Source organism: Lolium rigidum, chromosome 3, assembly GCF_022539505.1.
Source record: "Lolium rigidum isolate FL_2022 chromosome 3, APGP_CSIRO_Lrig_0.1, whole genome shotgun sequence".
NCBI classification, from domain to species: Eukaryota; Viridiplantae; Streptophyta; class Magnoliopsida; order Poales; family Poaceae; genus Lolium; species Lolium rigidum.
The window spans coordinates 373,238,118-373,261,066 of record NC_061510.1 but is presented as its reverse complement, the minus strand read 5'-3'; the positions used below and the strand labels follow the sequence as shown (position 1 = coordinate 373,261,066).

General features: G+C 43.4%; 2 protein-coding genes across 3 annotated transcripts; one reads left to right on the top strand and one right to left on the bottom strand.

Moving 5' to 3' along the window:
• Positions 1–8,988: 8,988 nt before the first annotated feature.
• Positions 8,989–15,830, bottom strand: LOC124704298 (DExH-box ATP-dependent RNA helicase DExH3). 2 transcript variants are annotated; one of them, XM_047236548.1, is made up of 19 exons: positions 15,540–15,829; positions 15,293–15,447; positions 15,097–15,184; positions 14,768–14,998; positions 14,483–14,578; positions 14,187–14,375; positions 13,937–14,096; positions 13,705–13,835; positions 13,361–13,531; positions 13,012–13,284; positions 12,570–12,764; positions 11,838–12,041; positions 11,563–11,632; positions 11,343–11,491; positions 10,730–11,038; positions 10,590–10,649; positions 10,338–10,490; positions 10,139–10,249; positions 8,989–9,795 (listed from the first exon to the last, which is right to left on the bottom strand). In XM_047236548.1, exons 1-19 carry the CDS (start codon positions 15,756–15,758, stop codon positions 9,307–9,309), a joined length of 3,453 nt encoding a protein of 1,150 aa, XP_047092504.1. In that variant the 5' UTR covers positions 15,759–15,829; the 3' UTR covers positions 8,989–9,306. The 2 variants fall into 2 exon arrangements, with proteins under 2 accessions (XP_047092504.1, XP_047092503.1); XM_047236547.1 differs by having other exon boundaries at positions 10,338–10,649; positions 15,540–15,830.
• Positions 15,831–18,616: 2,786 nt separating this feature from the next.
• On the top strand, positions 18,617–22,719 carry LOC124704299 (binding partner of ACD11 1). Its single transcript, XM_047236549.1, has 8 exons — positions 18,617–18,721; positions 18,834–18,952; positions 19,048–19,126; positions 20,638–20,712; positions 20,805–20,867; positions 21,066–21,403; positions 21,640–21,763; positions 22,443–22,719. Exons 1-8 carry the CDS (start codon positions 18,716–18,718, stop codon positions 22,461–22,463), a joined length of 825 nt encoding a protein of 274 aa, XP_047092505.1. The 5' UTR covers positions 18,617–18,715; the 3' UTR covers positions 22,464–22,719.
• Positions 22,720–22,949: the final 230 nt, after the last annotated feature.

Here is a 22,949-nt window from a genome sequence, read left to right as displayed (position 1 = left end):
ATCCAAACCCAAAACTGTCAAATATCTGCATTTTGTTTCCCTGACTAGCTTAAGTGTAACCAGAAGGGACGTTGCAGCAAGCTGGTTTCAAACTACAATTCTGTGAATTTTCCGTATGTATCTGACCGAAGTAGACATATAAATTATATGAAACCTACAAGTGGAACACATAACAGAGTTTTTGTTTTGGAACTGGGCCTGTGAATTGATGTAGTATCTTCATTGACGCCACTACAAAGACCTGTTCCCTGCCACACCAACACACCATATCTTCATTCGCGGAGTTGTCCCCTCGTAGATAGCCACACTGAAAATGAAAATTGGGGAGACACGACCGTCCGGTCAGAGGTTGAAGAAGATTATAGCTTCTATGGCCACACTGAAAATGGGGGACACACGAACCTGCCTACTGAATGTAGGTGAAGTCCACTCTCTTTTTTTTGCCTCTGGACTGTGGTCGCTGGTGAGCCTGTGCTCTGCTCCCGTCCCAGCCGACTGCCTTACGCGGTGCTCGATTAGCCGGAGCCCAAGGATTATCCAGGAGCCGATGTTTATCCAGAGCTATACATGGCACCATGACACCATCCCCAACTCTATGCTCGTGGCGTAATAGTTTTTTCAGCGCTCAGACCTGGACCATGGGTCCACCTAGTGGCCCTCAATTTGTTCCGCGCGTCCGACCATCACGGTCAGGCCACCGTCTGCATGCGCGGTTACTCCCGTCGACACGCGTTAGATCACGTGGGCCCCGTGCACAACCGTACGCGACTACATGGATGTATTCCCTATTTTCTGCTGCACGCACCTCATTTAATTCGGACTGAAACGGCAATCTCAACTCACGAAACAATGGTACAGATAACATGTTCATCTGCACCCGGGAGCCAAAACTCCATTCCCATAGGACTTGTAAAATTACAAAAAACTTTTAAACATAAGAAAGGAAATCCATCATGTCCTTCTCCACCGCACCGACGAGCTCTGCTCACCGCCGCCATAGGGGATGCACCACTTTAGACGACGCTACCGAGACACGCGGGATGAAGCAGATAGAGAGCGTCCGAGGTGCAAGTATTTACCTGGTTCCTCGTGCAAGATCGACTTCAAACTTGGGCCAACCTTCTCCACAAGACGATCCTCTCTGTTGATGAAAGTGGGTGCCTTCTCAGTGAAGCTTTGTTGGAGACGGCATCACACATATGTTTTGTGTGCCCCTTTGTGCAACGCTTATGGACCGCCATTGGTGTGAGATGTCCTGCCACGCTCCATGTCGCCGACGTCGGCGCCTGCCCCCTTCCTGCCTCTGCTCCCCCAAAGTTTGCAGTTGTTCTTAGGTTTTTGTGCTTTTGGCAACTTTGGAAACACTGGGACGGTCTAGTTTTCAAAATACCGGAGCCCTCACGGGTTCTCATCCGTAAGAGTTGTCGTGACGACGCCTCTCTCTGACGTGCGCGCCTCCCCTCTAAGTTGCGCGGCGATGTGGATGTTTGGCTCACATACCTCCTTCCCCTTCGATACCGACGGTATGTGCATGTGTGTGTTCGAGGTTGCGTTCACCTGCTTTGCGTCAGCTATGGACCCCCCCCCCCCCCCACACACACACACACACACATCATGTTTTGGGGTTTTTTCTCCCTGTCATATGATCAAATGGAAAATGTTCACGTGAGGGCCTTTGTGCCCTCCCTAGTGACTGCTAAAAATATACACATATATCAATGCATCAGCAACAAAATAGCGATTGCATCTCATAACAAAAAACTCATCAAAGTGATACAAATATGGTCACAATCATATACAAAACTAGATAATACCACGCGCCTTGCTGCGGGATATTTGTGTGACAAAGAGGTGCACTTAAGGAGGAAATAGTAAGAAAATGAATGCAAGAAAAATTTCATATAATATTTACTATGAGTGGACTTCAGAACATTTAGGAGAAGGTCATTACACTTTCATTTAGCTCATGTGAGTAAAACCACTATGAATCACATAAAAAAGACATACATATAATGATGAACAAATCTTATCAAACTACTTTAGCAGTAGCTAATGGCTTAATCAAAGCAACAAAACAGAATTGAACAGTAGTGACCTCGATATGCAACTTATGATTAAGAAGGTAGATAAGCCTGATAACTAATTCACTATTAAGTTGTGCCAAACAAATGCTTTGCGTGATAGCATCAAAGTGGTAAATATCAGTTGAAGAAGTACTAAAGGGTAGCTATTTTATGGAGAAGTCTGCAATAAATTTACACTGATAATAATATAGCTTAAAGATAAACATCATCAATTCCTTGAGTTACTAAAGAGTCGGAACATATACAATGTTCGATATATATCTTCCACGTGGAATTCATGTTTACATAACAAACCCAATTTTATGTTTCAGTATTCTAAGAACAGCACCAGAAGTGTTAACTTCTAAAAAAGGGAGCACTAATAAATCAAGAGGTGCTAGGTTTCAGTTTTGCATCTGTATCACTTGATGTTTGAATTTTGTTGCGAACACCTTTCGCTTTCATGTCGTACTGAGAAGGAAAAAAAAGGGGGGAGAACACTTCAGCAATGACTGCAATGAATATGATATCTTGAGAAAAAAAAAGTGAAGCCATAAGGTAGGCATTGGGCTGACTATCGATGTGAGGAGAAGTATAACCTAGACATCCGTACGCACTCATCTAGAGTGAGAAGCTAGGCTGGAGGGATGCTAACGGTGTATGGTGTCGTTGAACCACATAAACTGAATGAAAGAATAATGTAATTGGTAAGCTGCTAGAACAATATTCATATCTATATCACGCAAATTTGATATGAGGTAATCAGATCTAGTAGCATCTGCAAAGTGGGTAAGAATGAATAAAATATTGTGCACAATCTCAAGATAAAGAGTAGCGACAAAATTGTATATAAGAGGATCTTTCTAATGCCACACTGGAAAAAATGGTTCTGCATTCTCTCCACCCTAATCTGAAGAGGCTGCTGAAACTTGGTAAAATTTATACACTCAGCAAAAAGAATTGGGTATACAACTCAGAACATCTTTTTCAAGAGAATGGCATAAATGGCTTATGTATCCAATTTATGAGTTGCTACATTTACCCAAGACCTAATTGCAATCTTCATGTGCTTACAACAACCTGATGGACATTGGATGGAACGAATGGAAACAACTAAAAAGCGTAGAACTATGACAAACTAAAAGTACCTACCAGAATCAATGGTATCTATTGTCAATCTACATCATGTTTAGTTTGCGTCTCTCAGTATTTATTTAGCACACACCAGCAAGAAGTATATTGATTTTGATCCCTCCTTCCACTGCATCAACCATAAATGTAACCAAACAAATATATCATTGTTTCTGCACTGGGAAAAATTCTGCAGTTTAGCTAGTCAATGGAAAAGGGAGTAAACATTAGCAGTATATTAGGCTTTAGGTAGTTGGTACGTGCGAAATAAAAGCTATGAGAATCCTGTATAACTGAACTGATACATGGCGGACAGAAAAAACCTGAAAACAGTATATACAACAGCACTAAGAATCTGTGGACAGATGTGAAAAATAGTAAAAATAAATTACTGATTGTCACAGAAGGTGGTTCGTACATGAACATACCTTGATAGTTGAGAAGTTGGCACACATAGGGGGGGGGGATGATGTCAGCATCAATAGCGCTGGGAAACAAAACAAAATAAGCCATACCACTGTTCAAATGTTACGGTATCCTCGATAAATGTAAGCCATTGGCAGAAATATATACATGAGAGAGAAAGTTCAGTAATAGCCGATACAACTACAGGTCAAAGAAAAATTATCAATTAGGCTTCAATCATCAAATACATCTGAATCCAAAAAAAAAAAACCGAACTGCATGAGTTGCCTACTTACGGGATTGGATCAAATATTTCGATGCAGTTTGGTTGATGCATCATGCATGTACGGACTGTTCTTTGGTGCTCTGATCAGACCTGGTGTAACAGAAGAGTAACCTCCACTTGATTCCACTAAATCATCTGAAATATTAGAGTAGATGGAGGAGTATGGTGGCAGCTACCTGCGTTGGCATCACACTCCATAGCTCACGACAATGGAGAAGAAAAACAAAGTGATCTTTTGCTTCATGTCGGGCTATTCTTCCACTGGCTCAGGTTGCTAGCGCATGGGAGGCGATAGCTAGAGGATTCGGGAATCGATCGTAGATGTATCTGCCGAGCACCACACAGGGGACCGGACATGCAAAGATATATCAACATCTTAAGTAGAGGTTGGGAAGAGGAAGAGGAAAAGCCAGGGTGGGTATTGATTAGGGATCAGGAGATTAGGGGAGGCGAGGATGATTGTACCATTGTGGGAAATTGGAAGGTGGGGAGATGGGGATGCATAGAGGCGAGCAAAATGCTGGCTTTCATACGGTTGGAAAAGGAACTGATTGACATGGCTAGCATGCTTCATCGTAGGGTGGGTGTATTGAAGTGCATGTCTAGGGTGATAGTGGTGGGACTGCTGATGTGGCATAGCTGCATGTTAAGAGAAATTATCAATTAGGCTTCAATCATCAAATACATCTGAATCCAAAAAAAAAAAACCGAACTGCATGAGTTGCCTACTTACGGGATTGGATCAAATATTTCGATGCAGTTTGGTTGATGCATCATGCATGTACGGACTGTTCTTTGGTGCTCGATCGGACACTGGTGTACGTGAAGAGTAACCTCCACTTGATTCCACTAAATCATCTGAAATATTAGAGTAGATGGAGGAGTATGGTGGCAGCTACCTGCGTTGGCATCACACTCCATAGCTCACGACAATGGAGAAGAAAAACAAAGTGATCTTTTGCTTCATGTCGGGCTATTCTTCCACTGGCTCAGAGTTGCTAGCGCATGGGAGGCGATAGCTAGAGGATTCGGGAATCGATCGTAGATGTATCTGCCGAGCACCACACAGGGGACCGGACATGCAAAGATATATCAACATCTTAAGTAGAGGTTGGGAAGAGGAAGAGGAAAAGCCAGGGTGGGTATTGATTAGGGATCAGGAGATTAGGGGAGGCGAGGATGATTGTACCATTGTGGGAAATTGGAAGGTGGGGAGATGGGGATGCATAGAGGCGAGCAAAATGCTGGCTTTCATACGGTTGGAAAAGGAACTGATTGACATGGCTAGCATGCTTCATCGTAGGGTGGGTGTATTGAAGTGCATGTCTAGGGTGATAGTGGTGGGACTGCTGATGTGGCATAGCTGCATGTTAAGAGAAATATGTTAGTGGGGATGAACTTCTTAGTTATATAGGATTCATGTGACTTTAATAAGTGAAGTACATAGAGAGAGATTGAAAAATCATGCTGAGCTCCCAACTAGTGGGAGGGGAAAGTCGGTCATCTAAGTTATCGGCCAAGGCAAGTGAGAGTTGTTCAAGATTTGCAAAACCTTGAATCACAAGGTTTGTTCCTAACAACCCATCATATTTTATCATGGAGTAGACTTGTGTGATGGGACAGAGTGACAGACGGCGTGAAAAAAAGCTTAGAGTCAAGTGCATACTTGACGACTCCCCTCCTAAGCATTGGAATTCATATTTTAATATTTTATATAATGGAATAATTAGTTTTCATTAATAAAAAAGGATGGCTAAATGATAAAAAAAAAGTCGAAATCACATGAAAAGAGTGTCATTGTTTAGAGGCCACATCATCCCCTTTTTATCCCCTTGAACAAATCGAAATCGTTGAACATTTTCTATTTGGAATCCTCTTATGCCTAATTCCTATTACTTTAGAAGCATTATTCATGACTGTGTACTACAATAAGGGAGATTAGCTGGATCTTTGATTGAGTAATTTTTTTTCCAAAATCAAAAGATCTAAAAATATTTTATACGGATCTTATTCCGTGGAAAACGTTTGTGCTATGAAAATAGTTTGTTTTACAAATTAGGACCTTTAAACATTTATTTACAAAGAAATAATGTAGATTGCAGTACGACTGGTGTAGTGGGTAGAAGGCGCAAGCAAGTAGATTTGGTTGGAGTATAGAGAACGGGAGGACAAAGTGTATTTCGATTCTTCCCCAGTGTAAACAACGCCCCCTTTCTTAATCTCAAGAAAGAAAACAAACTTCGTTTACATTAAACAATAAAACTGCACACGACTCTTGGGGTGCTGTTAGTGTAGTCATACGATTATAAGAGAAATACGACGTTGCAGATAGTCGTCAACTCGGCTCGTTAACTAAACTAACTTCACGAGATGATGCAAAAGGAGCACTGAAAGAGGACGCAAAAAATGTTACCCGCCTAGCCGTCCAACAAGGAAAACTGCGACACGAAGGGGAAACATTGTGTACACCATGGTGTCCGAATTAATTGAATATCCCTCTAGCTCCGACTATAATGTACGATTTTGTATCTTGGCACCTCACCAAGGGTCCGTTGTGCAAGACTGACTGAAAGTATACGCCATGATTTTTTCCTATGCCCTTGGGTACGCCATATATGGGGATGCCTAGGTTTGGAGGAGTTAATGGTGCAAATATGTGAAGGGGAGATCACGGGTCTTCGGCGCTTGAAGCTCTGTTGCGAGACAGATCAGTGAAGGTACAGATGTTACCAAAAATAGACAGAAATTATCTATTGACGACCGCCGTTCGGTACATATGATGGAGAGATGATCCAATCTGCGGTCTGCTCAGGCGATTTTGACTCTAGCATCAAACTACTTCAGAGCCAGGAAGAAAACATTGAGGATCGTGAGACATGGTTGGGTTAAACCTGAAGAGGAACAAAGAGTGAAGTGAATGATCGATTCTTTATTGATGAACAGTTCAGATATATATAGGTCCTGAACCGGTGCCTTACAACGTCGGTTTACATATTGGTGTCTCTTGGAACAGACATGTTGTCCCTTCGGGATCGACAACGTTTGATCAACGCTAACTGTAGGCAGTTAGCTTATAGGAAACACTAACTGCTATCTTAGCCTAAAACTGACGCTAATAACTATTTGCTTATTATTTCCTAACAAAATCGAAGGAGGAGTATGTTAAACTCAATGTCAATGACTGCTTTGATTTGGATTCTGGCACGGGAAGTTTAGGCGCCATTCTACGGGATGTTAAAGGTCTTTTCATTGCAGCGAGCAGCAAAATAATTCTGTTTGTGTCAGATGCTCCAACAGCGGAAGCCCTTGTACTGCGAGACGGTCTCTTACTAGCAGGACAAGTGGAGTGTAACAGACTTGAGACCAACTCAGATTGTATGGAGGTGATAGAAGTAATGCATAATGGTGGGAACTCCCTTTGCCCTGCAGCTGCATTCTATGCGGAATGTAAATTTCTTAGTCAAAAGTTTGTTTCTTTTATAGGAAAATCTACACATAAGCGCCGCATGGGCAGCTCTTCCGTGCGACGCCCGTCCCGATTAGTAAAAGCGCACCGCGCTATAGGATGAACCGATGCCCGGTGCCTTATCCACTCGCGAGTCTTCTCCACCACACAGGCTCTCTCTGAAACGACCATGGACAACACCACGCCCAGAACGGTGAGCACATCGAGTTAAGCTGCGCCACCGCGAGCACGTAGGAGCGTGGGAGACCGCCGCCGCCGCCGAGCACGCAGCAGCGGAGGCCGCCGCCGCCGCCGAGCACGCATCATCGGGAGGCCGCCGAGCACGCATCAGCGGGAAGCCGCCGCGGAGACGAACGCCGACGAGCGCAAGGAGGCAAGCACGTGAGGAGGCGGCTGCTTCCAGCGGTTTCTCTCGTGACCGCCGCCGAGCACGCATGCGGGGAGTGGTCACCGTCGTCGAGCACCGAGCGGGCATGTGCTGTGCCAAGAGGGGGAGGAACGTGTGGAGAGGCAGGAGAGAAGGCCGTCGCCGACGAGCAGCCAGCCGGGAGGCTCGCGCTGACGACCCCCGAGGAAGAAGACGAGTGCTCATCTGAGTATGAAAATTAGTGACTTAATTGCCAGGTTAATTGAGTATTGCAAAATTAGGGAGTAGTAACAATTGCCGGATTCATTATGCCAGTTGCCATTTTAACCATTGCCAGATTAATTAGGAGTAATTGCACGATTAATTAGCAATACTTGTCTGATTAATTAGCAGCAATTGTATTCATTAGTGCTAATTTCCGGATTAATTAGGTCTAGTTGCCATATTATTAATTGCCAGATTATTTCGGTCTGAGTTGCCTAATTAATTACAAATGGTAAAGGAGACTAATTTTGCCAGAGTATAAGTCAGTGACTTTTTTTTTTGTTGGAACGGTACATGCCACTCGTGATTAGGGTTGATGCTTTGCCAGACTGCCACTGGATAGTCATTTCCTTTCGCCGTGAAAAAGGTTAGGTTACATGTGCAAGTGTTCGGTCGGTCTCGTTGCCTGATTTATTAAAGGTTCGCGTTGCAGGGACCAAATTAAGTGAACGGTCAAACCAAACACCACACGAGCGCGCATCTGTTAAGCCGCCGCACGGAAAGGACTCGCGTGCGGCGCCGCCGCGTAGCCCAGTCCTCTTCTTTTATTGTCCTAGGGAAGCCAACGTAGCGTCAGATTCATTGGCGACCCATGTCATACTGTGGCATGAGGATCCCGTCGGATTCATTGGCGACCCATGTCAGACACTGTGGCATGAGGATCCCCCTGATTATCTTATACATGTACTAGCAAATGATGCAACTATCTTGCCCAACGAACAAAATCAGCCAAGATGGCTTTCCCTAAAAAAAGAGAGATTGTCCAAGATTCTCCATTCCATAAAGATTGTCATAGATTTGCTAAAATTTAGATGTATGTAAACAGTAAGTAGTATGTAGATATAATCACATTTAGACAAATAAGACATCTTTTATTAAGTGGAGGGAGTATAATCGCTGCTGATCCCCAAGACTCCAGGACTGCTGACTGCCTCAGCGACCAACAGAGTCGAACAAAATCCAGAGGCTCCCCCCAAAACCCCCTGCCACACAAATCTCAGCTTCATATCGTGTTGTATGCACATGGCACTATACAAAAACATATGCAAGGTTAATTTATAAAATGGTACAAATTTCAGTTTGGCCGTGATGATGTTAAAATACTGTATCACCCTGCCTATAGGAGAGCAGCTAAAAGTCCTAGACAAATTTCAGGAGTAACATTCATTTTCAGGAGGATGCTTATGAAGTGTATCGTCCATCACCCTGCTGCTAGGAGAGCAGCTGAAAGTGACGCACTAGCATAAGTTCAGTGCATCCAATACCGTCAAGAGACAATGCCATCAATTAACCGTCAGAGGCCTGAACCTAACATTGCAAAAAATCATTTCCTCGAATTTTTTCGAGTATGCTTCCTCGGTTTACTAAGCAGCTTAAGCATGTTATCAGTCAGGTCAAGCGGGGAGTCGTCACCCTCATCTTGGAGCTTCGTGCCGGATGTTTGTGTCAGCCATCCCAGTGCTTCGATTGCGGCATCCCTCTCCGCGATCTGCTTGTTCCTCTTTGGTTTCCCAACAAACTGCATCCCTTTGAACTCCACCATGGATCTGAACTCGTTGGTCTTGAGGTGCTTTGTCTTGTACTTGGGAGGCGTGTGGCCTGCCCTCATCAGCAAGGTCTGCAGCAGGCTCTTTGGGTTCATCCCATCCTTTATGATGTTGCTTTTGCCATCTTCGCTGTCCCGAAGCCTCGCTCGTCTTGTTTCTCGGCCGAACACAAACCTTCCTTCACATAGGTCGCCTGCAGCAAGCTCTTGTGCAGCAAATAAGATGTACTTGCCTTCCTTGTGAATGTCGAAGGTTGGGTCTTCAAGCTAGATTTGGAAACATTGCCGATTACACACACAATAAATATATATACACTGAACATAATAGTCAAAAAAAAGCAAAACCAATGGTCAACGACTTTCTATTTTACTTCTTATTGGTGGGCATATATATTATAAAGTAACACATGCTTCAGTCAGAGGTAGCACCGTGATAAACAGTATAATCGTCTTTTCTTGCTAGCTAGTACTATAAATGGTGGATGGATGTAATTTTGTGCCTAAAGTATTACTGATAATTATGTTTTACTTACATTTGTTGACTCAGATAAATATCTTGTGAATTCAAATCTTTAGAACACGTTTCAAATTAATTGGCTGCATAACTTACCTTCTTGTGTACAAGTTTATCAAGTTCTTCTTTAAGTTGCAAGTAGCACTCAGATAGGCTGGGATCCATAAATAGATCAATGTAACCATCGAGCATCTTCAAGTGCCCAGCCTATAATACACAAGTTAGAATGCATAGATCCGTGTAACGATAAATGTATAATACAAGGACAAAGCATTTGACGAAATATTCAGCATACCACGCTTCCTTTTGTAACAGCACCACCAAATAAGATCAGTATCGAATCTGATACTCCAGTTGAATCACGGATGAAGACAGCATTTACCTTCACCTTCTCACCAAAGACCAGCCATGGATAAGGGATGGTCTGGTACTTAGCGTTCACAGAATTCTGAATAAACCGTAATGTCAGATTCAACATGTCTGCAAGATGATGTATTAAACAGGGTGTTGTAGATGAGCATTTCAGGACGCTCATGTATGCACTTACAGCATAAACAAGGACTTGGCCATCATCCATTGTCTTGAAGGCCATCGAGTTTTCTCTATGCTGCAAAGGAATGCTACACAATTAATTGAACTGTCTTCTGTTTTATACGATTCAAGTGGAAATTGTTAGCGGCTGTTTACCACAACAGATGATATCCCAGGAAAAAGCCCAGAACAAATGACACCACGGACTAATGATTGATTATGGCTCAAACTATTATTTGTATTTGCGTCAGAATCTATCAAGCCAGCATCCTTTAAGATATAGCTGAATTGCTTTCGAAGAGAATGAATGGCTTGTAGTGTTTGAGCAGAAAGAAAATTTCTCCAGCAGTACTCATAACCAGATCCTTCCCTCTCAGCATCCTTCCATCCTTCATAAGCTCGGACAAGGGCCATGTGATCACTATAATCTTTCGCTGAGAATCTTGATTTTGCAGTTCCTGCCAACTAATATAAAAAAAACTTCAAACTAAGCCTTCTTAGCTGAATGAAAACCAAAGGCTTGGGAATGAATGGAACATAGTCAATAAACAACTAATAAACACCATGTGTACGTATTGCTGGTATTTAGAATTTCCCCAGTTTTTCTAAAACGGAAGAGAATTATTTCACAACTACTACCTCTGTTCCTGAATATAAGACGTTTTGGGAGTTCAAATTTGAAATTTTTGAACTCCCAAAACGTCTTATATTTAGGAACGGAGGGTGTACTAATTAAGATATAGTCAGACAATCGAAGTTGAAATCATACATCCTTCTTGTCTTGTGGCAACAGGAAAGGATCCCGGGCACTCAATCCAGCGACCACAGTGAGTATAGGGTCAATGCAACGGAAAACTGCACCCATTATAAGCATCTTCCCCAACTTTGGATCAACTGGAAGCATGGAGAGGTATCTTCCTACAAAGTTCAATATGTTTCAGTGCCAATATTTCTGTAGAGTTTGCAAGAAAGCAGAATATAGGACATACCCAGATCAGTAAGGTCCTCATTTTCATCTAATGATCCAATCATCTTCAGGAATTCCACTGCATTTTGGACCTACATATTTATCATGTGGTCAGACCGCACAAATGGAAAGGATAAAACTGAACCCTTTACTACTTACAACAATAGGTTGTAGAGTTGTAAGTTGTGTAAGAGCCCAGGAAATACCAAAAGTTGCAAGATAGAACCAATTCATGTGGACTCAAAGGCAAAGAAAGAAAAGGAATATCCAAATGCTGAAGTACAATTCAACACATACAGCTCTTGGTTCTGGAGGCTGCAAAGCAGCTGATAGAAACTCCCCAATGCTGCCAACCTGCAAACTTTTTATCTGCAAACATAGTGAATTCAAAGGAGTTCTAAGAAGCTCCGGAAGCTGGTACTCTGCAAATGCATCATACACACATCTAGGGTAGAGATGATAGCATTCTCCAGGTGTGACACGACCAGCTCTACCCCTCCTCTGCATGAACATATTGAGGGAAAACATTAGAATAATAGCAAATAACGATGTTGATCATATCACAATCAAGAGGTTATAGTCAAGATAGCTTCACTGATATACAAAAAAGGGTATATATTGACCACCGAATCAGAATAGAAGGATGTCTTGACTAAAACAGCTTGGGAACGAATGGAACATGGACGTGCTTGTTGAGGAATAACATGATTAAGCGAGCAAAGGAAAATCATTGAGCTCTGCTACCAATGAGCTAAAATTTTCAAGTTATGATCTTAAATGGCCAAAACCCCATATTACGGCATGCCATCACAACTCATATAGGCAGTCAAAGATAATAACACAGTGATATATAACTCAGCTAAGCAAAGAGTTCCACTCGTGTACACAAAACATACAGAAGGTAAGCAATGCTTAAGTTAAGGACAAAAGCTTGTGCTCATGGGTCCAAGTATGTACATTCACCAAAGATTGAGTCGAAGAGAAGTGCTGTTGGCCAAAACAGAGACTGAAAAATCAAAGGAAGCACACCTGGCGGGCAGAAGCCTTTGAAATCCACGAGGGGAGTAAGCAGGGAGTGTTGTTTAGAGCATCATATGTGGTTTCCTTTGCTTTTCCACAATCCATGACAAAAACAATGTCATTTATTGTAATACTTGCTTCTGCCATGTTAGTGGCAAGTACTACCTTCCGAACATTAGGAGGTGCCTTATCAAATATTAGCCTCTGAGGAGAAACATAATATAAAATTTAGATGTGGTTCTCAAAAAAAGTGAATGGCAATAGATCATATGATGTACACACGACGCTACAGATATAATGGTATATTTATATCAATGAACTAGTAAGCAAGGTGAATCTGTGTATATGATGCAACCAGGCAATAGAAGAGGTATCTCAGATCCAATGACACAACTGGCATTACAAAGCAATCTCATATCAACAAAAAAACGCAAAAATTAGGATCAATTACCTGCTCAGAAGTAGCCATTGAACCGTGGCATGAAAGCAGTAGCACTCTATTTGGGTCACCTAGCAATGGATGCGCTTTTAGTTGATCCTTCAAAGAACTAATGTCATCCCACCCGGTCATGAAAACTAAAACTGCACCAGGTCGCTCTTTGCGACATATGTGGCACAGAACAGCCTCTATGAGATTAAACCCTATGCAATCAGGATTCCAGTTTGACAAAGAATCACGTGTCCTTGAGCCATAGGTTTCGAAGTTCGAATTTTGAAGAGCATCCTGCATAGTACAATAACAATATCTGAAAAATGCTGAGCAATAATTGCAATCATTAATCTCTATACAGAACAAGTACCTCCACAAGTGTAGTAATTTGATTTTTCCTCTTTCTAGGCAATAGCTGTCTCTGAGTCTTCCAGACTTTATCTTGGCCGTAGTCGTCAAGTTGATTACTTGGCGTCATCTTATATCCTGTCCTCTCTAATATGTCTTCCAGAAAATGCGCCCTCACTGGATGTGTGAATCCCTGAAATACCATTCAATGGAAGGATAAAATGGATGTAAGATCAGGTACAGTTGTACCAGAGGTACACAAGCATTATGTACACAGTGTGACATAAATTCACAAGCATTATTTTGGACGAGCATTATGTACACACAGTGTGACATAAATTCACATTTGACAAAATAACAACTCACAGGAATGTGGATAGTTGGCGCTCCTCCGAAATAACTTGAGAACAGTTCCGCATTTAAAGTAGCACTCATCAATATCAACCTTAAATCGGGGCGTCGTGACAATAGGTCCTTTAGAACAATCAATAAGAAATCTGACAGATCAACACGATAATTACTTAGCTATTGCCACGAGTTGAAAGGGAAATGAAATCTTATTAAAGTCAAAGAAGATAATAAGATCTTGAGACCCAACCTTCATTCATGCCTCTTTCATGTATTTCATCAACAAATACATGAGACACCCCATTCAAGTTTCGGTCACTCAGCAACCGTCTCAATAAAATACCACTGGTACAGAAAAGTAAATGTGTATCCCTTCCTTTCATTCCCTCCAATCGAACTTTGTAGCCAACCTATTAAAAAAACTAGTGTTGTATTCCAAAAATTACAATGGAGACGGGCTAAAAAAACAAAAAGGTAGCAAATCAAAAGTCCCATCTTACCGATTCACCAAGATTTTCTCCTCTTTCGGTGGATACTCTTTCTGCAACGGCCATTGCAGATATTCTCCGTGGCTGTGTACAAATTATGTTACAAAAGGCCCCCCGACCAGATTCTATCTCTGACTCCATCACAAACTGAGGCAACTGTGTTGTCTTGCCACACCCCGTCTCTCCCGAAATAACTATAACCTGGCATTGCACAAGACTATTCAGATAAATAGAAGGACAGAAAGGAGTTGTGACACGTGTTCAACTGGGTGCACAAATCTGATAAGTTCCTCCCAGACAAAGTGTACCTGATTACGTGCAATGGCTGCTAGAAGCCTTTCCTTCTCCTTGTATGCTGGGAGGGATTTCCGAAATTCTACCATCTTAACACCTTCAGGTGATTCCTGTTATTACAAGCAGATAAAAGCTTCATCCAATATGTCCATGAACCATCAGCTCGCATAAACAGATATAAATATGAAGGAACATACAAGAAATGCTGCAGAAGGTTATTTGCAAATCATCCTTTGTTTCTTTCCTGTAACATAAATAGAGCTATATGGCATTCAGCTACTCTTTAGAGTTCATCATACCTGCCAACTTCGTTGAAAATTGCGCATCCGAATACTCTTCCTCTGAAGGACCTTCTCCATGACCGACTGGTCGAGCATGGGATCCTGCCTCTCATCCAAGCTCCCAGGCTCAGCTTTCTCGGAACCACTTTCCGTCTCGCGGCCATCTTTATCAAATGGCAAGAGCGCACGGTCAAGGTGCTCCTGCACAAGTCCCTCAACCCTCCTCTGCAAGCTTAGCGGGATCACCACCTGTTTGTTTCCATGCACAGCGAACACAATATTCAAGCAGCATGCATTTACAATCAGAGTAAGATGCTTGATCTTGCCATTAAGTTGCATGGACCCACCTCTCTCTGCGGACGCTTGTCGTCCAGGTCTGGCCTGTAGTTCGGCAGCGGGACCTTGCTCGCAACAATAACCCTCCCATACAGCTCACTGTCATCATCCCACAGAGGGAGCAACGGCACCGCAAAAATGCATTGATATTTCAGAGGATGCATAGGGAATTCAGAAGCGGGAGTAAGTGAAATTACAGTGCAGAACCTGTAGAGCCCCATCCTCTTGGCGAGGTTGGCGATCTGGTCATAGTCCCGGCGGTCCCTCCGGTCCCTGGAGATGATCTCCTGCTCTTCCGCGTTGCGCTGCAGCATGTTCAGCTTCCACCTCCACTCGTCGATGTTGGCCACCGACGACGACGGCTGCAATTAGCGTCTGGTGTGAGGCAGCGGACGGAACGAATAAAAGTAGGGAAGTATTCTGCAGAGATGGCTGTGCGGTGAGGTGTGAGTACCCGGTGGTCCTCATACTCGTGGTCGTACTCGTCGTCGGAGAACTGCTCGACGGCGCGGCCCCCGCCGTAGCTGCAGAAGGGGCGAAGGGAGAAGGCATCGAGGCGGCGCGGGAGGAGGAGGAGAGCCGCGAGAGGGACCGGCGGCGGCGGCGGCCGGCTGAGTGGGCTTGGGAGTGGGACGAGGAGGATGCCCAGCCCGCGCCGCAAGCAGCGGCGCATGCTACTGTTGGTTGGGCTATACTACTGCGGCGCGGTCATGGCTGGAAGAGGAGAGGGAGTGGGAACGTGGGCGACGCCGGCGTCGGGGAAGGGGGAGAGGGTGCGGCGGCGGCGGCGGCGGCGGCGCTCCCCTGCTTCCGTTCAGGTTTGGGCTGAAAGGTTTCGTTCATTTGTGATCCACGTGCTATGCCTTGCTGGGCTCTCAGAATGGCGGCCTTCGGTTCTTTTCGGCTAGGTTGTGGGACTGGGTGGTCTGGGCCTGACCCACTATTCTCCAAAATTGCATGTTCCTTTTTAGAGAGAAATATGTGATTTTTTTTCTAGAGATATTCATACAAGTACCCAATAAAATATTTAAGATTTCATTAACAATACGAGGTTTTTACCTCAAGAAAAAAACAATCTGAGGTTTATATTACTTCATTGCATTATGTCCAAAATTCAACGCATTTAAGAACTGTTGGTGGTAAGAGAACCCAACCACATGCTTGAACAATAAATAAAATTATGATTAGAGCTTGTTGTGTTTTCTCATCGGTTCCTCCTTCATGCACTTCATAAATAGTCATCAAAGGGCTAGCTATTTTTTTATTTTTAAAGTTGGTTGAGGTTCCTCTAGTTTCATCCTTTTAGATTAAAGCCTCTAGACTTAGTGAAGGTCAATTTTTTCGCAAGAAAAGCCATTTTTTCCTTTTAATGAGAAAAGGGAATTTCTATTGCAAGAAAGCATATCTCAAATTACAATCCTAATATACAATACAACTCGATCACTATAGTTGGGCTATTTTTTCCACACATATGGTCCTCCATGAACAACAGACAACACATCGAGCTCATGTGCAACTCGGTTGCCCCTTCCTATCTTCCTTATACCACTGTTGGTGTTCTTGTTGTCGTTGTAGGCAGACAAGTGCCTATAATTTCTCCCTTCATCAGGCTGAAAGGTTCCTCCTTCGTGCACTTCAACAATATTCATCAAAGACTGGGTAGTTATCTATTTAATTTTTTGAGTAGTTTGAGCCTCCTCTACTTTCATTCTTTATATATAGAGGCAAAGCAGTGAAGGCATTTTTTCCTTGTTCTAATGAGAAAAGAGAATTTCTATTGCAAGAAAGCATAGCTCAAATTACAATCCTGGTATACAATACAACTCACTATAGCCAGGCTATTTTTTGTCCACACGTATGGTCCTCCACGAACAACTAAAAACACACCGAGCTCATGTGCAACTCGATCCCCCCTTACTTTTTTCCTGATACCACACTCTTGGTGCTCTTGATGTCATTGTAGGTTGATAAAAGCATGTCCAATGCACTGCCCTAGAGGTACTGCCTCACACCTTTAGCTATGTTCGGGTGGTTCAAAGTAGGTTCGGATGAGGAGGCAACCTCCTCTTTAGGATGTGAGATCTTAATCCTTAAAAGTATGATTTTTGGAGAGAGAAAGAGATACATAGTGTCATATTTGTGGGTCTCTTCTCTCTTTTTTCTGACAAAAATTGTAGCTTCCATTCAAGAGATAAAATTCAACATATTGCTTCTGACAACTTTTTTACATGGAGCAGCTAGTTGTGTATGCCACCATAGCTCATGCCTTAAGCGGCTAGAATTTTTTCCTTCACCATGGACAGAGGCTGAGGGCATGCACCACGTTATAACATTCACTTTGAATCTTTGTAGGTAGCACTTCATTAACCAGGGCCAAGAGATACTCTTAGAACGGATAGACTCGACAAAATCATCTCGGGGAAGGAAAAGGAACTCACATGTACATTTCGCTCTCATTACAGGGTAGGTATTGAACACTCACTTAAGCTGAAAACTAGTACTTACCTGAAAGAAGGAACACGAAAAAACTGAAACCAGGGACCAGCAGCCAGGGACAGTAGGCATAGTATGGAGCGCAACCCTCACATGCTCAACATTCCGTTGCGGGGGCAGAGAGATTGACGGATGGAGGAGCCACATGGCACGGCCCCGACCGAGCTGTCCGTGGGCCTACCTGGTAACCACCACCATCGCGACATTTGACCAAACCTGAGGTTGGGTGGTTAGGAGGGTGGTTGTCATTCCGTGCCGTAGCTCAAATCCCGGATTCGACATCTGTGTGTCTCATAAAGCGCGGAATATTCATTCGAGTGGGAGGCGACGTTCCCGTCGACAGTGAGGCGCTCTGGTGACTTCGTCAATTTCAAGATCCAATCCGCCGGCTCAGTCTTTCGGAGATGCTCATAGGGGTAGGGTGTGCGTGTGTGCGTTCATAGGGGTGAGTGTATGCGCGTGTATGTGAGCGTCTGCGTTTGTACCGTGTTTCTCAAAAAAAAAATCGAAATCAGTGGCCCCCTCCCTACCCGCGCGCGCGCCCAGACTGCTAGACTAATCCCACTCTCCGCGGCCCAATCGTAGACTAGACCAGCCCCCCACTGGTCCAGCCGATGCCGCGTCATTATTCGGCCCTAATCACTTTTTTATTATTAGAGGACAAAATTAGAGTACTAAACTGTGTAGTAATCTGGCGCAGGTCAGGAGAGGTGGCGCCGCCGCGAAGCAAACTCAGCGTCCAGCATGTCGTCCAAGTAAGACCATCCTTCCGATTTGACGCTTCTGCCCCTCGCGCCCTTGCCCAGCCCCCGCGCCCTCGCCTGATAATAAACTCTGCCCTCCGGGGGTAGGATGGGTATTTGGGTTGGGGCCAAGTAGGAGGAGTTCGGTCCGACGCCTTTCTCGGCGACCACGCAAGCCAACACAGCTCGAGAAAAGTAGCGCCGCTGGACTGGAGCCGCCCGCGCACGCCATTACAAATCCCCACCCTGCCCGAGCGAGCGAGCCAGCCAGCACCAAACCCTACCCAACCACCACCTGCCCGCCCGCCAGCCCACCCGCTGCCCCTCCTCCGCCGCGGATCCTCGCGCCTGCCGCCGGACTCGCGCTCTCCACTTCTTCTCCCGGCGCCGCGCCATGGAGGTGAGCGATTGGTCCTGCTGTTTTTATTTTTTGTTTGCGGCGGCGGCGGCGTTTGTTTTCGGAGTGCGTGGGTTTTCGCTGACGGGCTGTGTTCGTGGGCGGTGGGTTGCAGGACGGGACGCGGGCGGTGAGGACGGTAAGGGTGCGGAACATCTCAGATCTGGCAGGGGAGCGCGAGGTGCGCGAGTTCTTCTCCTTCTCCGGCGAAATCGAGCACGTCCACATCAGGCTGTGAGTTCTCCCCCCCTGCTCCTGCTTTCGCGCGCCTTTCCCCCTCTATCCCGTCTAACGGCATTGCGTTTGGGCTCTCTGCTCTGTGGCTGCAGTGACGGGGCGCCCGCGGGGAGGACGGCCTACGTCACCTTCAAGGATCCCAAGGCGCTCGAGATCGCGCTGCTGCTATCGGTATGGCCTTCCCGTCATCGAATTGTTTCGTCTCTGTTGGAGTTGGATTTCTCTTTGCAATTTGGTTCTGGTGGGTTTTCAGTTGGTGCAATGATTAATTATAATGTGTGTCGCCATTGTGTATAGTGTAGTAGTTAGGTGCCTGCTGCTGTTAATGTCACATGCAGAGGCCTGAATACGCCTAGTTTTGTGTCGGCTGGGAAGGAAATCTAGAAGGCAATTTTGCTGTCATCGTTGTCACACATCACGCTTAGGGACAACTGACCTGTTTACATAATTACATGGATGTAGAACTTTGGAGGAACAGGATTCCTTCGAAACTGGATATTCACTCTACGCCACTTTTTCTGTGGGTGCATTCTGTCTGCACTGTGTGCTTATTTTTTACTAATATAATAGATGAAAACATGACAAGACACAGAAAAAGACATGTGTTCATGCTGATTTGTTCAATACGAGATCACATTCGAATTCAATTGTTTTTAAATTAATCAACAGTACGGCACATTGTCACGTAATGCACTGGCAATATCATGGGAATACACGCCATATCATCTGTACTTCTTGTTAGAATATGTGAGAGGCTGTTGACCATGTTCGAGTAAAGAAAAAGGAGGATTAGATGTTCGAGTATTTTAATGGCTGCTTTCATTGCCACAGAAGCGAGCTGCATATTATATGTATTTGTTGTTGTAATTCTTTGACTTTTTTTTAAATCTATTTCGTCCTTTAAGTATCTAGAAGTTATGGAAGACACTTTTGTTGTTATCGTTGTGACACATTACGCTTTGGGACAACTGACGTGTTTACATGGATGTACAACTTAGGTGGATAGGACTCGTTTGAAACTGGATGTTCACTCTAGTCGACCTCTCTTTTTTTCGGGTTCATTCTGTTTGCACTGTGTGCTTATATTTCATAATAGAATACATGAAAACATGACAAAACATAGAAAAGGACATCTGTTCATACTGATTTGTTCGATTGGAAATCGCTTTTGAATTTTGTTGTTCTTAAATTATTCAAGAATATGACACAGTGTCACGTCATTCAGCTTCATGTACTGGCAATATCATGGAAAAACACTCCATATCATCTGTACTTCTTGTTAGAATATGTAAGAGGCCGTTGACCATGTTTGAGTAAAGAAAAAGAAAATAGTTATTCGAGTATTGTAACGGCTGCTTTGGTTGGCACAGAAGCGAGCTGCATACTGTATGAACTTGTTGTAATTCTTTGACTTTGTGATCTTTTTTGGCCTTTAAGTAACAAAACCGCCAGTTATTTTTTATGTGCATATGTCCTTGCCCCAATCAAGGAGCCTTCCAGGTTGACAGGGTGATAGTCCATTGAGTTTGTAGTTGTAAATGAACTCCGTGTTTTTTTACAGTAGGTGATTTACACTTCGCTACATTCTCTAGATCCCTGTAAAACAAATAAACTTTGGATAAGCTTCACCATGTATGCTAGCTTGAAACATTTAAGCAATAAATTCTATTTTTCTTTTTCAGGGAGCAACAATTGTGGATCGAGTTGTGAACATAACCTCTGCTGAAGATTACATCTACATCCCTGTTAATGAACAGGTGCACTATTTAACTAATCTATGCTACATAAATGGCAGTACTCTGTTGATCCTTCTTTTTCATTGAGTTTTTTTTTTTTTAAAATCATGCAGCAACTTGTGGTCAATGAGGTGACAAGTACAGCTCCTACTGCAGATCTGGAACAATCTACTGAGGTGCCTTTAAATTCCAGTACATTAATGTTTCTTTCCCCTCTTTGTTATATCATGAACTTCCCAGCAATCAGGGTCCAGAATACGAAAAATCTGCTCCAAAAAAAGACACAAAAATGGGAACCTTGGGCTACCTGCTTATATGTTATTGTCGTGGATTTTCCTTGGTAGTGATTTAAAAAATATGATCCTGTCATGTAGGCCAATGCAAGTCCCACGAGCGGCCGAGTTTATGCAAGCAAGGCTCATGATGTGATGACAACTGTGATTGCAAGGGGGTCAGCAATTCGACAAGATGCTGTGAACAAAGCTAAATCATTCGACGAGAAACATCAATTAAGGGCTAATGCAACAGCTAGGATCAGTTCCTTTGATAGGCGCGTTGGCCTTTCAGAGAAGTTAAACACTGGGATATCAGTTGTAAATGAAAAGGTGAAAACTGTGGACCAAAGGTTACATGTTTCTGACAAGACAATGGCTGCTTTGCTGGCTGCAGAGCGCAAGCTAAATGATACAGGCTCTGCTGTGAAAACCAACAGGTTTCTCTTCTTTGACACCCTTTTGCTATAGTTCAGTTCATTGATTTGTATATGTGTTTTATATTAGCTGCTGAGCAAGTTTTTGCGAGCTCAGACTTGCTTTAAATATATCTTGATGAAATATTGGATCTTTGTAACACAAGTACACCTTTGGAGTAACAGTTGGTGTCCTTTATAATGTGATTTACCTAAGTCTTGCATTGCTGATCCTTCACTATCATTTCTCCTACTTGTAGGTATGTCTCTGCTGGGACAAGCTGGCTGAATGGTGCTTTCAGCAAAGTCGCCAAGGCTGGTCATGTTGCTGGCTCAAGAACAAGAGAAAAGTTCCAATTAGCTGTGTCAAATATATCAGCCAAAGTAAGCCAATAATAAATTTACTGGGTACATTTATGACTAGAACGATAAGCATTGTTGTTTGAAGATATGTAGGAAGGCTTAAGAGCTGCACTACATATTTTTTGTCCAAACTGCCATGCAGTTTCATTTGCATTATGGTTAAGTGCCATGCCCGGTAACATATGATATGAATATAATCCTGCTGCTGCCAGTGCACACAGGGATTGGGAGCTAACCGGTCATCGTTCTAGACTTAGAGCATTGTGCAGTTTGTTTCCATTGAGGGTTATTCTGTTCTCCTTTACATTACCAAGCAAACATCATATTTTTTCCTGTAGATAGTTGACTTAGTCCTTATCCCTGATTAGAAAAGAATGATCACTTGGTTAAATTCTCAACCAAGAGAACAAAAATGAAACACCGAAGAAGCAAAGCAACATAGTAATGAACATACATGTTATGAGATATTTGCGGAATGCGATGCTTGAAGCATGGTAGGACCTTTAAGACTTTGTTCACTCTTGGCTAGCATAAGTGGCACTGTGAAAGGCACATGTATTTTTTTAAATAAATGTGCTTTCGCGGAAGACATTCTTAAGCTGATCAGTATGCATTCTTAAGTTCTGCCAGCTTACTGTGTCACAACATTGTTTGTTATTTCTCATGCTCTAATTCCATTTTCCCTCTTTTGCTGAAATAGGGACCTGCGGTCGTTGCTTAAGCTTGCTGTGTTGGTTCTGGCCTGGGGAAATTCTATTGGCAACCCTGAGTGAGCACCTTCCATTGGTTGTGTCGGCAGCTGTGGCTTGTAACTGTGCATTTCACTATTGTCTTTTTTGTTCTTCTTTTGGGAGTATTTTTTCCAGGGAGTTGTCAGATTTGGTACATAGATCTAAATTTTTAGAATTTGTTTAGAACCGCTATTCTTTTAGTGCCCATGTTCAATTGATTATAGGTGATAGTGACATTTTGGACCATGTTCCTCGCTCGCTGTGGCTTCATGATTGTCATTGATGTCTCATGTCTCTGCGGAAATTGTTATTCAAATTGAGTAATTTGGCCATATGAAACTGGAATGCCTCCCCGTTGTCATTTGATTTCTGAATTTTTGTGAGTTTTTTTTTTGTAAATTCCTGTAACGTGAGATGCTATCAGATGTGATCATCAGGAGTAGCAAGTTAGATTAGATTTGCTTTTGAACGCTGGC